Raw genomic sequence first — 19,228 nt, 5'->3', positions numbered from 1 at the left:
TAGCATCATTTTCATTTTATTGAATGATTGCAATCAGATAAATTATTAATTTACTTTTTTCCTTTTCCTTGAGAATTTAGAAAAATATTAAAATATATTCACACCAGATGATGTCAGCAAGAGGTTAGAATAGGAAACCCCAGGTCCTCTATCCCTTCATGGACACAGTGAATGAATAACAATGCATGCACAAATATCCTATGTGAGAAATCCAGACACAAATCAAGAGGGTCCTTCAATCCAGGCAAGCATGAAACCAGCTACATTGAAACTGGTAGAAAAACTCAGACCTAACTCTCACCACAATTCCTACCCCTGAAACAGTGCCATATGATCCAAAGGAAGTCCCCAGCTCTTAACTTCTCTGGTGGGGAGAAAGTTGGACTGCATATCCAACCAAACTTTCTGAAAACTTCCCAGGTACTGACTACTGTTTTGCCTATTTCAGTGCAAAGGCAGGACCCAGCATACTATAGTTCCCTGGAGTCCAGTGAGAAAAAAAGTGGCAGTTTAAACCAGCACATGAACATGCTCTGGGCCCCTCCCTCTGCTCAGAGCAGAGCAAGAGGGCAAAACCTCAGATTTCAGTTTTTCTCTGGGGAGGAAGAGTTGAACCATGTGTCCAAAGTTCCAACTTCTCCAGGGGCTGCCTGAGAGACTGAATTCTGTCTGACCTGTCTTGGAGCACTGGAACACCACTTACTCTGGACAGACAGATAAGAGCTGTTAAAAACAAACAGGAGTTTGGATCAGCACAAAGATTTAAGAGACCCATCAAATCTCTGATTGGGGTAATTGGTAAGGGTCATCCCCTATATAAGGCCAGTCCAGGAAGACTGGAAGAGGTAACTGTTTTTCTAATGAATAGAAACCAACACACAGATTCAATAAATAAATAAATAAATAAATAAACAAACAAATAAATAAATAAGGAATGATATTTCAAACAAAGAAACAAGATAATCAGAGATTACTGTAATCAAAGATATCAAATTTACCTGACAGAGAATTCAAAACAACTATAATCATAAAGATGCTTAAGAAGGCCAGGAGAACAGTATACAAACAAAGTGAGAATTTCAACAAAAATAAAAATATTAAAAAGTAACAAACAGAAATTTTTAAAAAATTTATTATTTTATTTTAATGATGTGGGGCACAATTCAGGATTAGGCATACAAGTAGTAGTCGACAGGCAAAGTCTGGGCCTCCCTTTGATCCCCGTTTTCCCTGGTTTGAGATCAGGTACCCTTATTGATGTTATGTGCCTCCCCTACCCTAGAAGGGTCCTACTACTGCCAATTCCTTTCTTTTAGTATTATGGTAAATATTCAGGGTACACTTATGAGTGTGATAGATGGCTAAGTATTATAGACTCTAAATCTATTCAAGTTGCTGCCAAGTCTACATGTTTGTCCTCCTTTATGGCTGCATAATACTCCTTCATGTATATGTACCACATTTTTTTTTTATCTAGTTCAGTTTTGATGGGCAGTATGGTTGATTGCATGTTTTTGCTATTGTGCACAGTATGTAATAAAAATGTGTGTGCAAGTATCTTTTTGGTAAAATGATTTTAGTTCCTCTGGGTTAATTCTCAGTAGGGAGGTGCTGGGTCATACGGAAGGTCAATTTCTAGTTCTTTTAGAAATCAACACATTGTTTTCTATAGAGGTTGAACTAGTTTGCATTCCCACCAGCAGTGTGGAAGTGTTCCTTTTCTCTGCATCCTTGCCAGCATCTGTTGTTATTTGTTTTATTAATGATGGCCATTCTTACAAGAGCTAGGTGGTATCCAATTGTAGTTTTGATTTGCATTTCTCTGATGATTAGTGAGACTGAGCACTTTTTCATGTGTCTGTTAGCTGCCCATATATATTCTTTTGAGAAGTGTCTATTCATATATATTCTTTTGAGAAGTGTCTATTGCCCACTTTTTAATGGGACTGTTTGTTATTTTCCTGTCAGCATGTTTGAGTACCTTGTAGATGCTGGATGTTATAGGCCTTTGTCAGATTTACAGTTGGCAAATATTTTTTCCCATTCTGTGGGCTGTCTCCCTACTCTTTTGATGGTTTCTTTTGCTTTGCATAAGCTTTTCAGATTATGAGGTTTCACTTGTTTATCTTATCTCTTATGGCATGGGCACTTGGGGTTTTGATCAGGAACTAGTTGCCTTAAGGATGTCTCATCCAGGTTCCCATAAGGATGTCTCCTGTGTTTTCTAAGATTCTCATAGATTGAGTGTTAATGTTTAGGTCTTTGATCCATTTAGTTGAATTTGTGTAAGATGATAGGTAGGGGTCCTTTTTCAATCTTCTGCATATGGTCAGCCAGTTTTCCCAGAACCATTTTACTGAATAGGTTCTCCTCTCCCCAGTGGTTGTTGGTAGAAGATTTTCTGAAGATAAGTTGGTTGAGAAATTTGAGGTTTTGCTTCTGGAATCTCATTCTTGGTCCACTGGTCTATATGCCTGTTCTTATACCAATACCAGGCTGTTTAGATTATTGTAGACTTAAATAAAATTTAAAGTCTAGAAGTGTGACACCTCACACTTTGTTTCTTTTGCTGAGTATTGTTTGCTATTCATGGTTGTTATGTTTCCATATGAATTTCTGTATTGTCATTTCCAAGTCAGAGTAGGATGATGTTGGTAATTTAATGGATATTGTGCTGAATCTGTAGATTGCCTTTGGTAGAATGGACATCTTAACAATGTTTATTCTTCTTTTCCATGAGCATGGAATATTTTTCCATTTGTTTGTATCTTCTTGGATTTCTTTTAGTAGCGTTTTGTAGTTCTCATTGTAAAGGTCTTTCGCTTCTCTGGTTTGAAAGATGCCGAGGTATTTCATTTTATCTGTGGCTATTGTGAGTGGGATTGTGCTTTTTATTTGGTTCTCTGCCTTTGTTGCTGGTGCACAAGAATGCAACTATCTTTTGCACATTAATTTTGCACCATAAAACTTTGCCAAAGTCCTTTATCAGTAAAAGGAGGTTTCTGACAGATTCCTTGGATTTTCAAGGTATAGGATCATATCATCAGCAAAGATGGATAATGTAACTTCCTCTTTTCCTATTTGGATACGCTTAATTTCCTTCTCTTGTCTAACTGCTCTAGCTAAGACTTCTAACACAATGCTGAATAAGAGGAGTGAGAGTGGGCAGACTAGTATTGTTCTAGTTTTCAGGGGAAACTCTTCCAGTTTCTGTCCATTTAGCAATATGCTGGCTGTGAGCTTATTTTAGATGGTGCTATTTTGAGATATGTTCCTTCTATGCTTCGGTGTTCCAAGGGTTTTTTATCAAGAAGCAATGCTGGATTTTATTGAAAGCTTTTTCTGAATCTAATGATAAAATCATGTGGTTTTTGTTTTTATATTTGTTGATGTATTTAATTACATTTATGGTCTTGTGGATGTTGAACCAGCCCTGCATCCCGGGGATGAGGCTTACTTGGTCATGGTGGATGACTTTTGACATAAGTTGTTGGATCCAATTTGTGAGAATCATGTTGAGAATTTTTGCATCTATGTTCATCATGGATATTGGCCTGTAGTTGTTTTTGCTGGATCTTTACCAGGTTTGGGTATCAGTGTGATGTTATCTTCATAAGATGATTTGGGGAGAGTTCTGTCTTTCTTAACTGTCTGGAATACTTTCAATAAGATTGGTATCAGCTCCTCTTTGTATGTTTTATAGAATTCTGCTGGAAAGTCAACTGGTCTATGGTTTTTGTTATTGTTTTTTTTTTTTTTTGTAGGTAGTTTTCTTATGATGAAGTCAATTTCCTGGGTTGTTATTTGTGCATTTACTGTCTCAACATCTTCTAGTTTCAACCTTGGAAGGTAGTGTGACGTCAGAATGTATATTCTGTGGTTGTTGGGGGGAGTGTTCTGTAGGTATCTATTAAGTCCATTTGTTCAAGTATCATCTTCAGGTTCTGGATCTCCTTGTTGATTTTTTTTTTTTCCTCAATGATCTATCTATGGTTGTTAGTGGGGTATTTAAGAGTTCAGTTATGTTAGTGTTAAAGTGAATATCTTTGTTTACTCAGTAGATGCTTTATAAATGCTAGTGCTCCTTTATTGGGTGCATATACGTTTAGGATGAATATTCTTGCTGATAGATTGAAACTTTTATCATTATGCAGTGTCCTTCTGTATCTCATTTAATTTTTGATAGCATTAGGACTGTTTTATCTGATATTAAGATTGTGTCTCCTGCCTTCTTTTGTGATCCATTTGCCTGGAAATTCATTTTCCATCCTCTAACTTTGAGCCTGTGTGCATCCCTTGTGGTAAAATGAGTTTCCTAAATGTAGCAAATTATTGAGTCATTTTTTAAAAAATCCACTTTGTCAGTCTATGTCTTTTCAGTGGTTCATTTACTCCATTCACATTCAGGCTGATTACTGAAATGTAAATGTCTGTCCCAATCATGAGGTTCTTCTAAAGTTTTTTCTTTCTTTCTTTGTTTCCTTTTAACTCTTGGGTTGATGTATGTATTTTCAAATTTGCAGTTGTGATGTGCTCTCTGTTGATTATGTATTTTCATGTTCTCTGGGGAAGTGCGCAGTTGTTCTTTTTTTCCCTTTCTCTTGTGCTTAACACCCTCTTAAACATTTCCTTTACAGCTGGTTTGGAAACTGTATAATCTTTTACAGATTAGATGTCTGGGAAGGATTTCAATTCTCCATCGCTGATGAAGCTGAGCTTGGCCGGGTAGGAAATTCTTCATTGAAATTGTTTATCTTCGAGGAGTTTGAAAATTGAATTCCAGTCCCTTCTAGCTTGCAATGTTTCTTCCGATAGGTCTCCTGCTATTCTGATGGGTTTTCCCTGGTAGGTAGTCTGACCATTTTCTCTTGCTGCCTTTAGGATTTTTTCTTTTGTACCTACTTTGTGTAGGTATATTATTATGTGTATAGGGGTTGGTCTTCTCATTTGATGTCTTGCGGGGGTTCTCTGTATCTCTTGTGTTTGGATGGGCACATCTCTGGTGAGATAGGGAGAGTTTTCTTGGATAACCTCCTGGAGTATTTGCTTCACGGTGTTCCCCAATTCCCTTTCTTCTTCTTGGATACCAATCAGGCATAGGTTTGGCCTCTTGATATAATTGCACATCTCTTGGAAGTCTTGTTCTTTCTTTCTGAGTTTTCTTTCTATATTTTTTACAGATCAGATTAATTCCATGTTTTGGTCTTCAAGCTCTGAGATTCTTTCTTCTGCTTTTCATGTTGGTCATCTTGTTATTTATTTTCTGGATGAAGTTTTTTATGGCCAAAATTTCCGTGATAAGTTCTTTCAGTTTTGTATCTTGTCTTTCTTGAGTCTTACTCTTGCCATCCATTCCCTAATCCCTGTTGTAGTCTGGGACCAGTCATTCATGATGTCCATTGTCTGTGCTCTGAGGTCTGGTTTTTCAAGCGCTGTCCTTTTGGTACACTGAGAATTATGTGTTCTTCCACTGATTTTTCCTCATTTGTGATAGATCTCTTTCTTTTCTCTTTGGTTCTGTTATTCAGTGGCAGTGTGCAGGGCTTTGGTTTCTGATGTTTGCTCAGTCCTCTATTCTTCCTTGATCAGGGCTCTAAATTTGTTCTATTTTGCAACAGGGCTATGGGTGGGAAACTTTGTTGTCTCTTGTAGTTTTGAGAGTTGAATAATATGAAGAATGGGGAGCTAGGATTCAGAAACTACTTGCAAATCGTAATGTTCACTGACTGGGGTATGGGTTTCCTGAGACTCCCCTCTACCACTACATTATGATACAATAGGTATGTGAGTGTACCCCTCACTGATCTTTTTGGAGGTCTTCCTCATCATTTTCTAGTTGCACCCTTTGTCCCTTGGCTGAATCTGGGTAATGGGTGGGGCACCTGAGATTCAGCACTTGTCCTGTTCCTCTGAAGTTTGTGTTTTCAGGATATTCCCTCTGGGTCACGATCAACCCGAGTAGTTAACCTATCAGTCACTAAGATTGGGTCTGTTGCTTTGTGGTGAGCAAGTTAGAGCACTTCCCTGCCCAGTTTTCAAGATTGTGGAATGGTGCCTGTTTCACCTTCTCCAGTGGGGTCCTGCCTCTGGTTTCATTGCTGTGCTCCATCCATGGCCCTTGCTGCCAATGTCTGGCTAGGTGCTGCAGAAGTGAGGCAGAGCCTGGAGCTGGCAGTCGCTCCTAGCAGTTTTTTCCTGGGAAGGGCTTTGTTGATTTTAAAAATCAGTGCTCAGTTTCTTCACCCTGTGATGCACTAGGGACCAAGCAGGACAGCTGCAGCACCAGCTACCTCACCAGGAGAGCCCTGGTCACTTGCTCCTGTGTCCATACTCAGTCAGCCACTCACACACCCACTTACTCACAGACATGTACACAAAATTGTCTGTTCACTTGCTCACTCATGCAGGACTTGCACAGCCTGACTCCATTGCCCCATCTTCCCTGAGCCTCTCAAACATAAATTTTAAAGGTGAAGAATAAAAAAACAACTAAAAAATTTACTACAGGGATTCAGCAGCATATTAGATCAAGCAGAAGAAAGGACTGGCAAACTTGAAGACATGCTACGTGAAATTTATAAAGTCAGAGTGGAAAAAAGAATGAAAAATAGTGAAAAAAAACTTAAGAAACTTAATCAAGCAGACCAATATATACATCATGGAAGACTCAAAGAAGAAGAGAGAAAGAAATGGACAAAAAACTTATTCAAGTAAATAATGTCTGAAAAATTCGAAAATCTGGGGAAGGAAATTGACATAGAAATCCAGAAAGTCCAATAGATCTCAAATAAGATGAAGTAAAAAAATCCACACTAAGACATATTAAGACATGTTCAAGACAAAGACATGTTTTTGAAAGCAGTCAGAGAACCTATCATATACAAGGGCATTTTTTTCAACAAAAGCTTTGAAGGCTATAATGGCATGGAATTGTATACTTAAAGTGTCAAAAAAAGAAAAATCAAAACTGGTAGGCAAGAATGCTACTCCTGTCAAATGTGGCCTTCAAAAATAAAGTAAAATATTATACTGACAAATAAAAGCTGAAGAATTTATCACCAGTATGTCTGCCTTATAAGAAATGTTAGTAAGAGTTATTTACGTTGAAATTAAAAGACAATAAAGATAATATGAAGGTCTATCAAAGTACAAAACTCCCTGGTAAAGATAAATATATATACAAATACAAAATACTGAAAAGTATAAAAATACGTTAGTGAGGACATAATATAAAGATATATAAACTGTGACCTCAATAACATAGTGCATGTATGTGAGGGAGAAGCAAAAGTACAGAGTTGTTAAATGTAATTAAAGTTAAATTGTTATAGGCTAGTGAAGCTATAGGATGTTTTATATGTAAGCCCCTTGATAACCATGAAGACAATATCTACAGAAGAAACACAAAAGAAAAATAGAGGCCATCGCCTTGCTAACCTATGGTGTGGTCATGTGCCCTCTGAGCTATGACCGGGCCATGTTTCCAGGTTTTGGCCCCCTCCCCTACCATGTGGAGGTGAATCTCCTCGTTCTCATGCTCTCACTCTCCAATTTACTTTCTAAATAAACTATATTTTCTAATCTAAAAAAAAAGAAGAAAAATAGAAATAAAAACATATCAATAAAAAGTCAATGAAACACAAAGAAAGACAACAAGAAAGGAAAAGTGGAACAATAAAACTATAAGATAGATATACAAATATTAACAGAAGAGCAATAGTAAGTTCCTCTATATCAATAATTTATTTGTCAATGTATTAAACTCTCAGCTCAAAAGATAGAATGGCTACATTGAAAACAGCAACAACATAACAAGATCTAACAACATGCTACCTACCAGAGATTCACTGTAGCAGTGGGACACACATAGGCTGATAGTGCAGGGATGAAATGGATATACTTTGCAAATGGTAACCAAAAGAGAATAGCAATGGCTATACTCAGATAAATTAAATTTTCAGTTTAAAAAACATGACAATTACATACACACACACAGTCTCTAGCAAAATGTGCAAACATTTGTAAGAAAATAAACACAAAGTATTTATTTATTTAAGTCACCAATGTATTGTTTTCACCATACTCTTAACCTGCAGGGGATAAACTTTAAAAGTTGTATATCATATACTGCAGTACTTTTGGCATAATCCTGACAAACCAGTAAAGAAGTATGCTCTTTAAGACATATATTTTTCCATTTGGGTGATGAATATGTGCTGATTTATTCATGCGCTCTTTATGATGATTAATGGCCCACATCTATGTGAGGTTTGAGGAGTGGTCTGTGGTCACACAAAAAAATGTAAATAAACCCTTTCAAATAAGAACTTAGCCAATGAGCTTGACCTTACTGGCATTGAATTCTAACCAACTGAACTGACACAAAATTTAACATTTTATATACACTATGTGGCTCAATATATTTATTGATATATTACAGTAAGAATTAGAAGGTAATCACTACTCTGATTTTAAAGCAAGAAAAAAAAATAAGATCTGCTACTACATTATTGTAATCTTACCACATATGTTACCTATAAATCTGTTAAATCTGTTTTATTTTTATAATAAATGGGTAACTATGTGTCTCTGATATGAAAATTGACATCTTTAAAAAAATGTAATTTTTATCCGGGATATAAGAAACATTTAGCCAGGCTCAGTGGCTCAGCCTGTAATCCCGCGCCTTTGGGAGGCTGAGGTTAGTGGATTGCCTGAGCCTGTGGGTTCAAGACCCACCTGGGCAGGTGCGACCTCATCTCTACAATAAATCAAAAAATTTAGCCAGGCGTGGTAGCACGCACCTGTAGTTCTAGCTATGTGGAAGGCTGAGGCGGAAGGATTGCCGTAGCCCAGCAGGTCGAGGCTGCGGTGGCCGGGAGTGGCCACTGCACTCCAGTCTGGGTGACAGAGTGAGACTCCAACTCAAAAAAACACAAAAAAGAAACATTTAGCTTTTTAAGACTTTATCAAGAGTCATAAAAAACATCTACGTTGTTCTCAAAGGTTAGTCACTTTAGATACATTTGTAATGCATAGTTGAATGAACTATGGTAGTATATGTAACAATTTGACCACAAGAAAGAGATTACTATGAATGTTATTTTTTGCCTTTTATACTTGTTTAAGGGAAAATTTATTCATGTATCTTTGCCTATATAAAGAAAAGACTAAATCTAAGTAAGACAAAACCATCCAAACTCAATTATGGAAAATAAACTAGAGTTTTTAATTGTTCAAATAAGTAATCACAAATTATTTTGTATGTAGGGCATGCTTGTTGACCTTTATATAACCTTTATAAGACCACAGGGAATATCTGTGAGGGCTTATTAATTATTGCAACTAATTAAAAGTATAGAGATTTACAAATTAGAATTACAATTGCATCAAATTTTTTCCTATGCAAATATATTATTTTGTATCGATTGTGTGTGTTTGTGAAAAGGAAAAATAAACAAAAGGTTTAATGTAGTTGCAATGACTAAACATAAATTTGGATTATTACCTTTTAGAAAATAAAGTAAAAAGATAAAATAGTAAGTTACTGGGTTTTCAATATCAGAAAGATGAAAGTATACTGATATATTAAAAATAAGTTCAAAATATTATTAAAATGAGAAAGTAAAAATTAAAAAGTGACAATATCCATTTAGGTGTTTTTAAGTAATGTAAGGTAAATGTATTTCATTTTAAGAAAAATAAGAAAAAAGAAAATATTTACACAGAGTTAATTTTACTAACCTGACTTATTTTTCTTTGTTCTTGTATAGCTTTTTGAATTTCCTGAGATACTTTTTCTTGATCTTTTGCATGCTCTGTCTTCCATAATTCCCTTTCTTCTGCATGAGCTTTTTCCAAATTTTTTCTTTCTTCTTCTATGGCTTTTAAAACTGCATCCTTCATTGCTTCTTTCTCTAGCTTCAAAATAAATAATGACCAGAACAAAGATATTTGAAAAAGTGACTACACAATGATTCCTTGAATAAGACAGACTTGGTTAACCTAAAGAACAAAAACCTCTATCCTAAAGAGTTCAGTTCTGACACTGACGTTTTTATGTATAGTAAATCACTGTTATAAAATAAAAATCTATTTTTATACAAATATTCCTACTTATTTCCATAATATTTCTAAACTTCAAAGAAATTCAGTTTTAGCTTAAATTGCTGGTTTCAAACTATGCGGTCTTAGGATCCTTTTTCAAACTTAAAAATTATGGAGGATGTTAAAGATCCTTTTATGTTGGTTATACATATTAATATTTACCATATTAGAAATTTATTTAAGAAAAATAAAGATATTCATTAATTTATTTAAACTTAATAACAATGGATTTATTATCTATAATAAATAATATATTTTATAAAAAATAACTATATTTTCCAAGTAAAAAAGTGAGAAGAATGGCATTGGTACATTTATGTATATCTTTTTAACCTCTATAATATCTGACAATAGAAGACAGGTAAATTCTTGTATCTGCCTTCTTTTTTAAGTCTGTAATGATATGTTGTTTTGGTTGAAGCATATAAAGACACCCAGTCTCACACAGATATGTAATAGGAAAAAAAAGAGTAGCCAACTTAGAAAAGTTCAGATATATTGGCCAGGTGAGGTGGCTCAAGCCTCTAATCCCAGCACTTTGGAAGGCTGAAGCAAGCAGACTGCTTGAGCCCAGGAGCTTGAGACCAGCCTGGACAACATAATGAAACCTCTTCTCTACAAAAAATAAAAAAATTAGCCAGGTGTGGTAGTGTGCACCTATAGTTCCAGCTGCTTGCAATGCTGAGGTGGAATGATGACCTCAGCCCAGGAGGTCAAGGCTGCAGTGATTGTTGTGACCGTGCCATGGCACTCCAGTCTGGGTGACAGAGTGAGACTCCAATAAAAATAAATAAATAAATAAATGTGTGTGTGTGTGTGTGTGTGTGTGTGTGTGTGTGTGTGTGTGTATTCTTGATGATTTCACACCAACTTGACAAGGGCTAGTTCTTTAAGAGTAGCTAGAAAAAGGAAAATAAAATTATGTCAAATAATTTTCATACTGTTACATTACAATCTTTTCTTACACTACTAAATCATTTATTAATGCTGCTTTTTAAACATTTATTTGAAAATTATTGACTCACTGAGTTACACATCTTCTCCAGATGCTGACACTTTTTAAAATCAAAATTAAACAATCACATTTGTTACTATCACTATAAATCTCATCAGAAAAGTTCTAAAGTAATGGAAAGCAGATACAAATTTTCCAAAATTCCAGTGTTTGCTTTAAAGCACCTCAAACTCTATTCCAAAGAGAAAGTACTACTTTCCACTTTGTTCTTAAATCCGTACTCTGGGAGTTCACAACCTGGCCTTCTTCTATATATTGACATCAACATATATATTAATTCCATCTCCTAACTATTTCTAAAATTTATCTATTTTTTCCTTTCCAAGCTACTACCACTAGTCTATTTCTAACATTCATGATCTATAAACCAGATTTTTGATGCATCCTATTATTTCTTTCTCTGCCTCTAGTCTTTGTTGCCTCCAATTTCTCCAAAGTTAGAATAAATTCAGTCTACATTCAAGCATTTTGGCATAACTGGAGCAATCAGTGGGCATGGTGTAGTAGAAGACAATATGCTATCTACCTATGATTCTGTTGGTGAAATTTCTTGTTTTCCTTTCTTTTGATAACTCACCAGGATGTCATTTTAAAGGATGCAAATCCTGACATGGTTCTTGTGCCTAACTTGCAACATTAATTATTGACTGGTTATGAGAAATGTATCCATTGTGTAAATGAGCCCATTTACACCTAACCTGTCTCTGACTCGCACTGCGCTCAAGTCACTCAACTAAAATGGAAAGAAGTTTCATAATATGCTTGTTATACAAGTTGGAGGGTGCAGAGAGTGCTTTCAAATTTCTCATTCATACTCCAATTTGCTGGACACTGCAGTTCATAAGGGCTTTTAAAGTAGACGAGGACTTACTCTACTACTTTCCCGAGTAGATTTTAAATTCTACTGAGGAATTCTATACGTCAGTTCCCAAATCCAGTGGTGTTTTAGACAGAACAGCACTCTTAAGGACTGAGAAGTGATCTTGGAGCTGGGGATTGGCAGGCAAAGGAGCTTTACCACTGGGCAGAATTCTCAAGAGATTCCTGTTGTGTCAGAGGCTGGAGTGCAGAAAAGTGAAAGAGGGCTCATCAGAGGCTGTTGTTTCTCAAAACTCATTGGAAATAGAAAGGCTTGGCAATAATCACGATGTGGTAGTGTGTCAGAAGGGGAAAGAGGTCAAGGTAGGTGGGAATCCGCAAAAGCCTCTCATGTCCTCCTGCTTGCCCCTACTTCCTTGACTCAGACATCAGTTTTCCCTTAGTTCAGATACCAGACCACTTCTTTCTGCATCCTTTAAGCCTAGGTGTGTGAATTAGGGGAAACAGATGCATGAGACTGCATATGCTTCCATTGATTAATTATATTAAGTACAAAAGAAAATACATTCTGGACTCCATCTCACTGTTTTTTAAAATTCTCCTTCCCAGTGTGCCACAGGTTATTCCATTTTCAGGACAAATCATCCTCCTTCCTCTTCACAAACAGAAAGTAAAAGGGGGTAATTTTCCCCAGGAGCACCTTATTTGTTCCAATTAACCAGACCACTTTTTGCAATCACAGCCAAGCAAAGAGAATTTAAAGTAATCAAACATCATTTTACTGGTCATAGATAAGTAATAGGTGAGGCAGGGCATTTTAAAAATAAAGGATACAGCCGGGCTCGGTGGCTCAGCCTGTAATCCCGCGCCTTTGGGGGGCTGAGGTGAGTGGATTGCCTGAGCCCGCGGGTTCGAGACCCGCCTGGGCAGCGAGACCTCATCTCTACAATAAATCAAAAAATCAGCCGGGCGTGGTAGCGCACGCCTGTAATTCCGGCTACTAGGAAGGCTGAGGTGGAAGGATCGCCGGAGCCTAGCGGGTAGAGGCTGCGGTGGCCGGGAGCGGCCACTGCACTCCAGTCTGGGCGACAGAGTGAGACTCCAACTCAAAAAAAAAAATAAAAATAAAAAAAAATAAAAAAAAAAATAAAGGATGAAGCCGGGCTCAGTGGCTCAGCCTGTAATCCTGCGCCTTTGGGAGGCTGAGGTGAGTGAATTGCCTGAGCTCGCGGGTTCGAGACCCGCCTGGGTAGCGAGACCTCATCTCTACAATAAATCAAAAAATCAGCCGGGCGTGGTAGCGCATGCCTGTAATTCCGGCTACTCGGAAGGCTGAGGTGGAAGGATCGCCGGAGCCCAGCAGGTCGAGGCTGCGGTGGCCGGGAGCGGTCACTGCACTCCAGTCTGGGCGACCGAGTGAGACTCCAACTCAAAAAAAAAAAAAAAAAAGGATGGACTCTGAAATAACATAGGTTTGCACTAAAGGACTTGTCTACTACCATTATCAAGGAGAAAAATGATATTTCAGGAGTTCCTAATTCTACCATCACTGCACTTCTCTTGAATAATACAGCACATGATCACAAGTATCTATGTTCATTTAACTTGTCAGTGGAAACGTTCTGTGAGTGAGACTGTTTAACTGCTTTTTCAGGCAGGCAGGCAGGCCAAGTTTGAGCTTTTCTTCCAACACCTAAGTGCACTACATCTTGGACAAATAACTTCACCTTCCTAAACTTCACTATCCTTATCTGTGTGCCAAACATTTGACACATATCATCTCTGTCGATCCTCCCAACTCTGGAGAATTGATCTTCCCAAGTTCATATTTTATAAAACTTGCTGATGAGTCACAGGGTTTATTTTTCCTCTCCTCTCTAGTCCTCTTCCCTTCTCTCCCCTTTCTTTCATCTCCTAATGGTTACTGAGATTATCTTATGTGTCAGTCATTCTGCTGAACACTGAGGGTATAGTGGTAAACATGATGGATATGGTCAAGTTCCCATGGAACTTAAGAAAAACTCAGCTCTGTCTGATTGCAGAGCCCATGTCTGTATCACAGGATTCCACCTACCTTGGAATGCTGTTAGGGTCAAATGAGTGAATGGATTCAAAAGTGTTACAATATTTAAGGGTCAAAATTAGCTAATTTTCTTTACAAGATATTATAGAAAGCAAATCTAGAGCTAGAAAATAGATTAATGGTTGCCTGGGGCTGGAGATGGGAATAAGGAATTGCTGAATATGAACCTGAGTTTCTTTTTGGAGGGATGGAAATGTTCTAAAATTGAACTGTGGTAATAGGTATACAACTCCGAAAATTTACTAAAAGTTGTTGAATTGTACACATAAAATGAATGAATTTTATATTATGTTATATCTCATATAAAGATGGTAAAACAAAAACACAAAGTAAATTAATAAAGGCCTATGAGTAAGTCCTGATGGAGAAAAGTTAATGCCAATTACCATTATGTCACAACTACACTTAAAAATGTCACAGCATGTCTCCATTACCAATGAAGTTAAATTCAAACTCAGTTTTGCTAACTTTCAGACTCATTTCAAAAGTAATTTGTTTAAAAACTTCTATGACTTACACATACAATGTACACACTAATAATAATTTAAAGCATTCCTCCTTGCCTTATTGGTATATAACTAATATTTTTCATATCTAATTATAAATTAAGAGGAAGACAAAAATCATAGTCATCCTTTAATTTCTACTCCTGGAGCAGTGATATGCACATGTGAGATGTTCAATGTCTGCTTACTAAATTTAATTTTAAATCTAAAACTCAAAAGTTAATGCTATAAATTCATCTGTTGGTATGTGTATATTTCATATCCATGAATACATTATTTTAGATGAGTTATTTTAAACTTGGCTTCAAAAATCACTTACCTTGATATACAAGGGGGGGTCCCCCAAATCCCAATATTTATTTTAAAAAACTGTGTAATGTATTCTTACAGTATTTGAACTAATTCATTTTGATGCCTTATAGTGCTTCTGCCATTTTTTGGTTCACCTGTTCCACATCAGCAAAACATTTCCCTTTGAGGACTTTTTTCATTGAGGAAGCAAAGAAAGTCGCTTGGGGCAAGATCTGTTGAATAGCCAGGTTTGGTGGCTCAGCCTGTAATCCCGTGCCTTTGGGAGGCTGAGGTGAGTGGATTGCTGAGCCCGTGGGTTTGAGACCCGCCTGGGCAACTTGGTGAGACCTCATCTCTACAATAAATCAAAATGAGCCGGGTGTGGTAGCGCGCGCCTGTAGTTCCAGCTACTTGGAAGGCTGAGGTGGAAGGATCGCCAGAGCCCAGCAGGTCGAGGCTGTGGTGGCCGGGAGCGGCCACTGCACTCCAGTCTGGGTGACAGAGTGAGACTCCAACTCAAAAAAAAAAAAAAAAAAAAATCTGTTGAAATAGGGATGTGAGGCACAAGGGTCATGCTATTTTTGGTCAAAAACTGCTGAATGCTCAGTGTGGTATGGGCAGGTGTGCTTGTACATCACCCATCATGAAATGGGCAAAGTGTTGAAAGAAGCTCCAAAAAACATTCACTTGAAGCCAAACACGGTCTCTCACAACAACACTAGCTGGTACACTGATGCCGATGAGGTCCTAGAACACTTACCTAGTGGAGAAAGCCTGTACTACAAGGGGCTCAACCTCCCAAAAATAATTCCAGGTTTTTTGGAAACCCCAACATATATATTCTTTTAAACAAATAATAATCTATATTGTAAGGCATTTCAATGCCAACATAATCTTGTGTAATATAAATTTAACATATAAATTTAAGAAGATTAATCATATCCTAAAAGTTTAAAAGAAAAAAATTGTAAAGGAAAACACTTTCTGATTTTTCTGGATTAAAACATTATATAAAAGTATACAGACAATAATATTAATGAATTCAGTTTTTTAACTCCACTTACTTACAAAGAAGCCCATTATTATAGATGGAAATACCTTTGCAGCAGAGAGTAATGCCTCTTTGTTTCTTTGCCTTTCTTCCTCCAAACATTTTTCCAGTATTTCCTGTAAATGACAAGACAGTTGGAAAGACACTAAACGTATTATTTGAGGTAATAAAACACATTCTTTCCATACTTGGAGCACATTTAAAGTATTACCTTCTGTTCTTGAGACTGCTGAATCAAAGCTTCCTTTATTTTTTCTTTTAACAGTTCCTTCTCTGTATCTACCATTTCAAGGAGCCTCTGATGCTACAAGAAAAGATAACTGAGTTATGATTGCGGCTCCAAGACAGATGATCTATGAACAAAAAGAACAACTGGTAGAATTCATTTGCCCAGAGGTATTAAAGTTATTACTGAAGGAAATCATGAGAAGTTTGCTAAAATGAAGGCTTAGAAGCCCCAAACACTATATTCACCTTTTTTACAATCAGTCAAGGTACATACATTTATTAGCCCCACATTCATCAAAATATATGACATGAGATCTAACTTAAGAATAATTACTCCAAACTGGAAAAATAATCAGAAAATGATAAAATATTTTTCTCCAAAATTAAATTTCAAAAAATTACTTACTAAAATTGTTATTATTAGCGTGTAGTAACAAAAGCTATTAGATAACTGAGAAAAACAAAATGCTTCCTTCACGAAAAACTGCAATAGATTTTTGTACTCCTAAGTGAACATTGCTAAATAAATTGAAAGATTTATTAGTTGTTATTTTCAACTCAAGATTTTACCACCCATTCAAAATTAAATCTATGAAATCAGTCAAAAATGTTATGTAATAGCTAATGTTAATATAAGCAAAGTTCACGTATTCATTTTTATTCCAATGTGCTAGTGCAAAAGCACACAGAACAATCAGCCAGTTATCACAAACAAAACACTTGGGAGTGTGAATAGAGCTTTCTAAGAATATTCAACTTTTATAGCCTCAATATCCCCAATAAAGATTCAGACACTGTTCTGGAACAGTGTTTTGACTTGGAAGCAAAACTAAAGGGTATATATTGCTACTCTATAGATTTTTTATTCAGTTACTAAAGGCAAATAAGATATTTTCTCAGATTTAGAATGCCATTTATATCCAAGCCCCCTTTAAATATAAATTCATTCTGATACTCAATATTTTAAAAACAGATTAATGTCTTTCCAAAGTTGTTCTGACTTAAGACGTTTTTAGAAAGGCAGTCTATACTGAGAGTAAGTGACCAAACAGTACATGTCTAGTTAAGATGATCTATTATACCTGTTTTTAATTATAATGTTACTTTTCATCTATTTTTTTCAAGAATAAGAAAAAAATCATATGAAAGATGTGGTTTTTTTCCTTAAAAACATATACAAACTGAGGTACAAATCATGACATGATTCTGAGAAATTATTGGTACCACATGAATTTGTGAAACAAACGAGTAGACTTACCACAAAATATATAAGTAATAATAACTGAGACTTAAGTTTTGTATTCTATGTAAGTCTAGATTCACACAGAATTTCTCAGAATCAAAAACAATGCTTAATCCTATCTAAAATACACACATAAGAAAATGCAAAGACAAGTCAAATAATTATACCAGGCAAATAATTAGACGTAAAAATGATAAATACAATTCTGTGAAAAATATTCAATTTAGGTTTGGAGGGCAAACATAGCACAAATTTTTTAAATGGGAATTAAAATACAGAATAAACTTTTCAGAGTCATTAATAACTTTGAAAACATTTTTTTCTTAAAAAGAATTGCTATGCTAGCAAATCAGACTAATGGAAGTCATTATGTAATTTATGATAGGTGGGTCAAATTTCCTCAGTGGTCAAACAAGAACTAAATTAGAAGAGGCGACACTAGCTGAAATGACAATGTAATGTTTAGAAAATACATTCCTGAATGTCATTCCTTAACTCTGATAGTATAGTAGTATGTATAGTGTAGTGTAGTGTAGTGTAGTGTAGTGTAGTGTAGTGTAGTGCAGTATAGTATAGTATAGTAATAAGAGCTAATTCTTGAGCTTGCTTGTGCAAGAATAAACCTAAAATTACCATTTGAAAGGAGCATTCTACTTAAAATATATCCTAAGTAAAATCATTGATCAGTTGGAGAAAACAAATTTAGATTACTAGCTTTTTGTTACACTTACAGATAATATTTCCTAATATTTTTCTGAGCACTTTTGAGGTTCCAGGCAAAAGTGCTTTATAAATAATAAAAGCAGCTTGAATATGGTATATCTAGTTATTATTTATAGTATCTAAAAGCTACATAACATACTTTAATGTTTTCCTGAAAGGAAGACTTCTAACACAAATAATTCTTTAGCACAGCAATGCTTTTAGGGGCACATTAAGTAAATCTACGGTCATTCATTTTGTTAAATAAGCCTACATAAATGGGCTATGCTATTCCTAGTGGTTTGTGACCAGTGATGCTATCACTATTCACCTTCACTGATGGGTTTAGGGCTATAGAAATAGTGTAGTCCAAAATGAGGACTCTGGTTCTTCAAACTATTGTTACTACAGTATAGAAATTTAGAATTCATCTTTAGCAAATTGTATAGAAATTTGTTAATTTTCATATCTATTGGACCTAATAATGGGAACACTGGAGATTGCACTTTGTATTTATTTTCTATCTCATTTTCCTAGTAACTAACTTTTACTATATTTTGTATAAATATAAACTCATGACAGATTTTTTTAAATGCTCCTTCATCCAGTTAGGTTGAGAAACACTGTCAAAGCATACACGCCAATAGTATTACACAAGGGTCTATTTCTCAGTGCTGTTTACCTGCTCCACTGCTACTGCTAGACTCATTTTAATTTTTCTCATCATTATAGCAGCTTTGTTTTTCTATGTCACTTCTTAGTACAATCAAAAATTCTGTTACCTGTCAATCTATCTGTTGCTTCTATTTTACATAACAGAAGTTTATACTCTGGAAGCTCTCAGTATATTTATGAAATGAACAGCCAAACTCAAGCATTCATGAATGAATAAACCCCAATTTACAAACCACTTTGCCTATACAGCCTCTTTTTATTTGCCTTTTCTCAACCTCTGTTTTTGTATCTTGTTCTCTATATCTCTTGGCATCCCTATTTTGCAACTAACTTTTATTTTTGTTTTAACTATTATTTTTACAATAAGTATGCTCTTTTTTTCTTTCTGCCTGGCAGAATTCCATAGTAATCAGGTATTTTCATTGTTGTTCCCTCCTTTTTCTAGACCATAGAGGTTAACAGGAAGTATACCCTTGGCGTTCAGACTCCTGTTTTCTACTTGTTTTAG

At 35.8% G+C, this 19,228-nt stretch overlaps 1 protein-coding gene across 1 annotated transcript in view; it reads right to left on the bottom strand.

Moving 5' to 3' along the window:
• LOC103267917 (coiled-coil domain-containing protein 91-like) overlaps positions 1 to 18,772 on the bottom strand; it is a 62,135-nt gene extending 43,363 nt beyond the window's left edge. Inside the window, exons 1-4 of the mRNA XM_008065484.2 lie at positions 18,728 to 18,772; positions 16,084 to 16,176; positions 15,920 to 15,988; positions 9,745 to 9,921 (exon numbers count right to left, since the gene is read on the bottom strand). Of these exons, the coding sequence (XP_008063675.2) occupies positions 9,745 to 9,921; positions 15,920 to 15,988; positions 16,084 to 16,176; positions 18,728 to 18,772 (384 nt within the window). The remainder of the gene's footprint in view (positions 1 to 9,744; positions 9,922 to 15,919; positions 15,989 to 16,083; positions 16,177 to 18,727) is intronic.
• Positions 18,773 to 19,228: the final 456 nt, after the last annotated feature.

Source organism: Carlito syrichta, unplaced genomic scaffold (assembly GCF_000164805.1).
Source record: "Carlito syrichta isolate Samal-C Ts95f unplaced genomic scaffold, Tarsius_syrichta-2.0.1 Scaffold308561, whole genome shotgun sequence".
NCBI classification, from domain to species: domain Eukaryota; kingdom Metazoa; phylum Chordata; class Mammalia; order Primates; family Tarsiidae; genus Carlito; species Carlito syrichta.
This window is presented reverse-complemented; position numbering and strand designations above follow the sequence as displayed.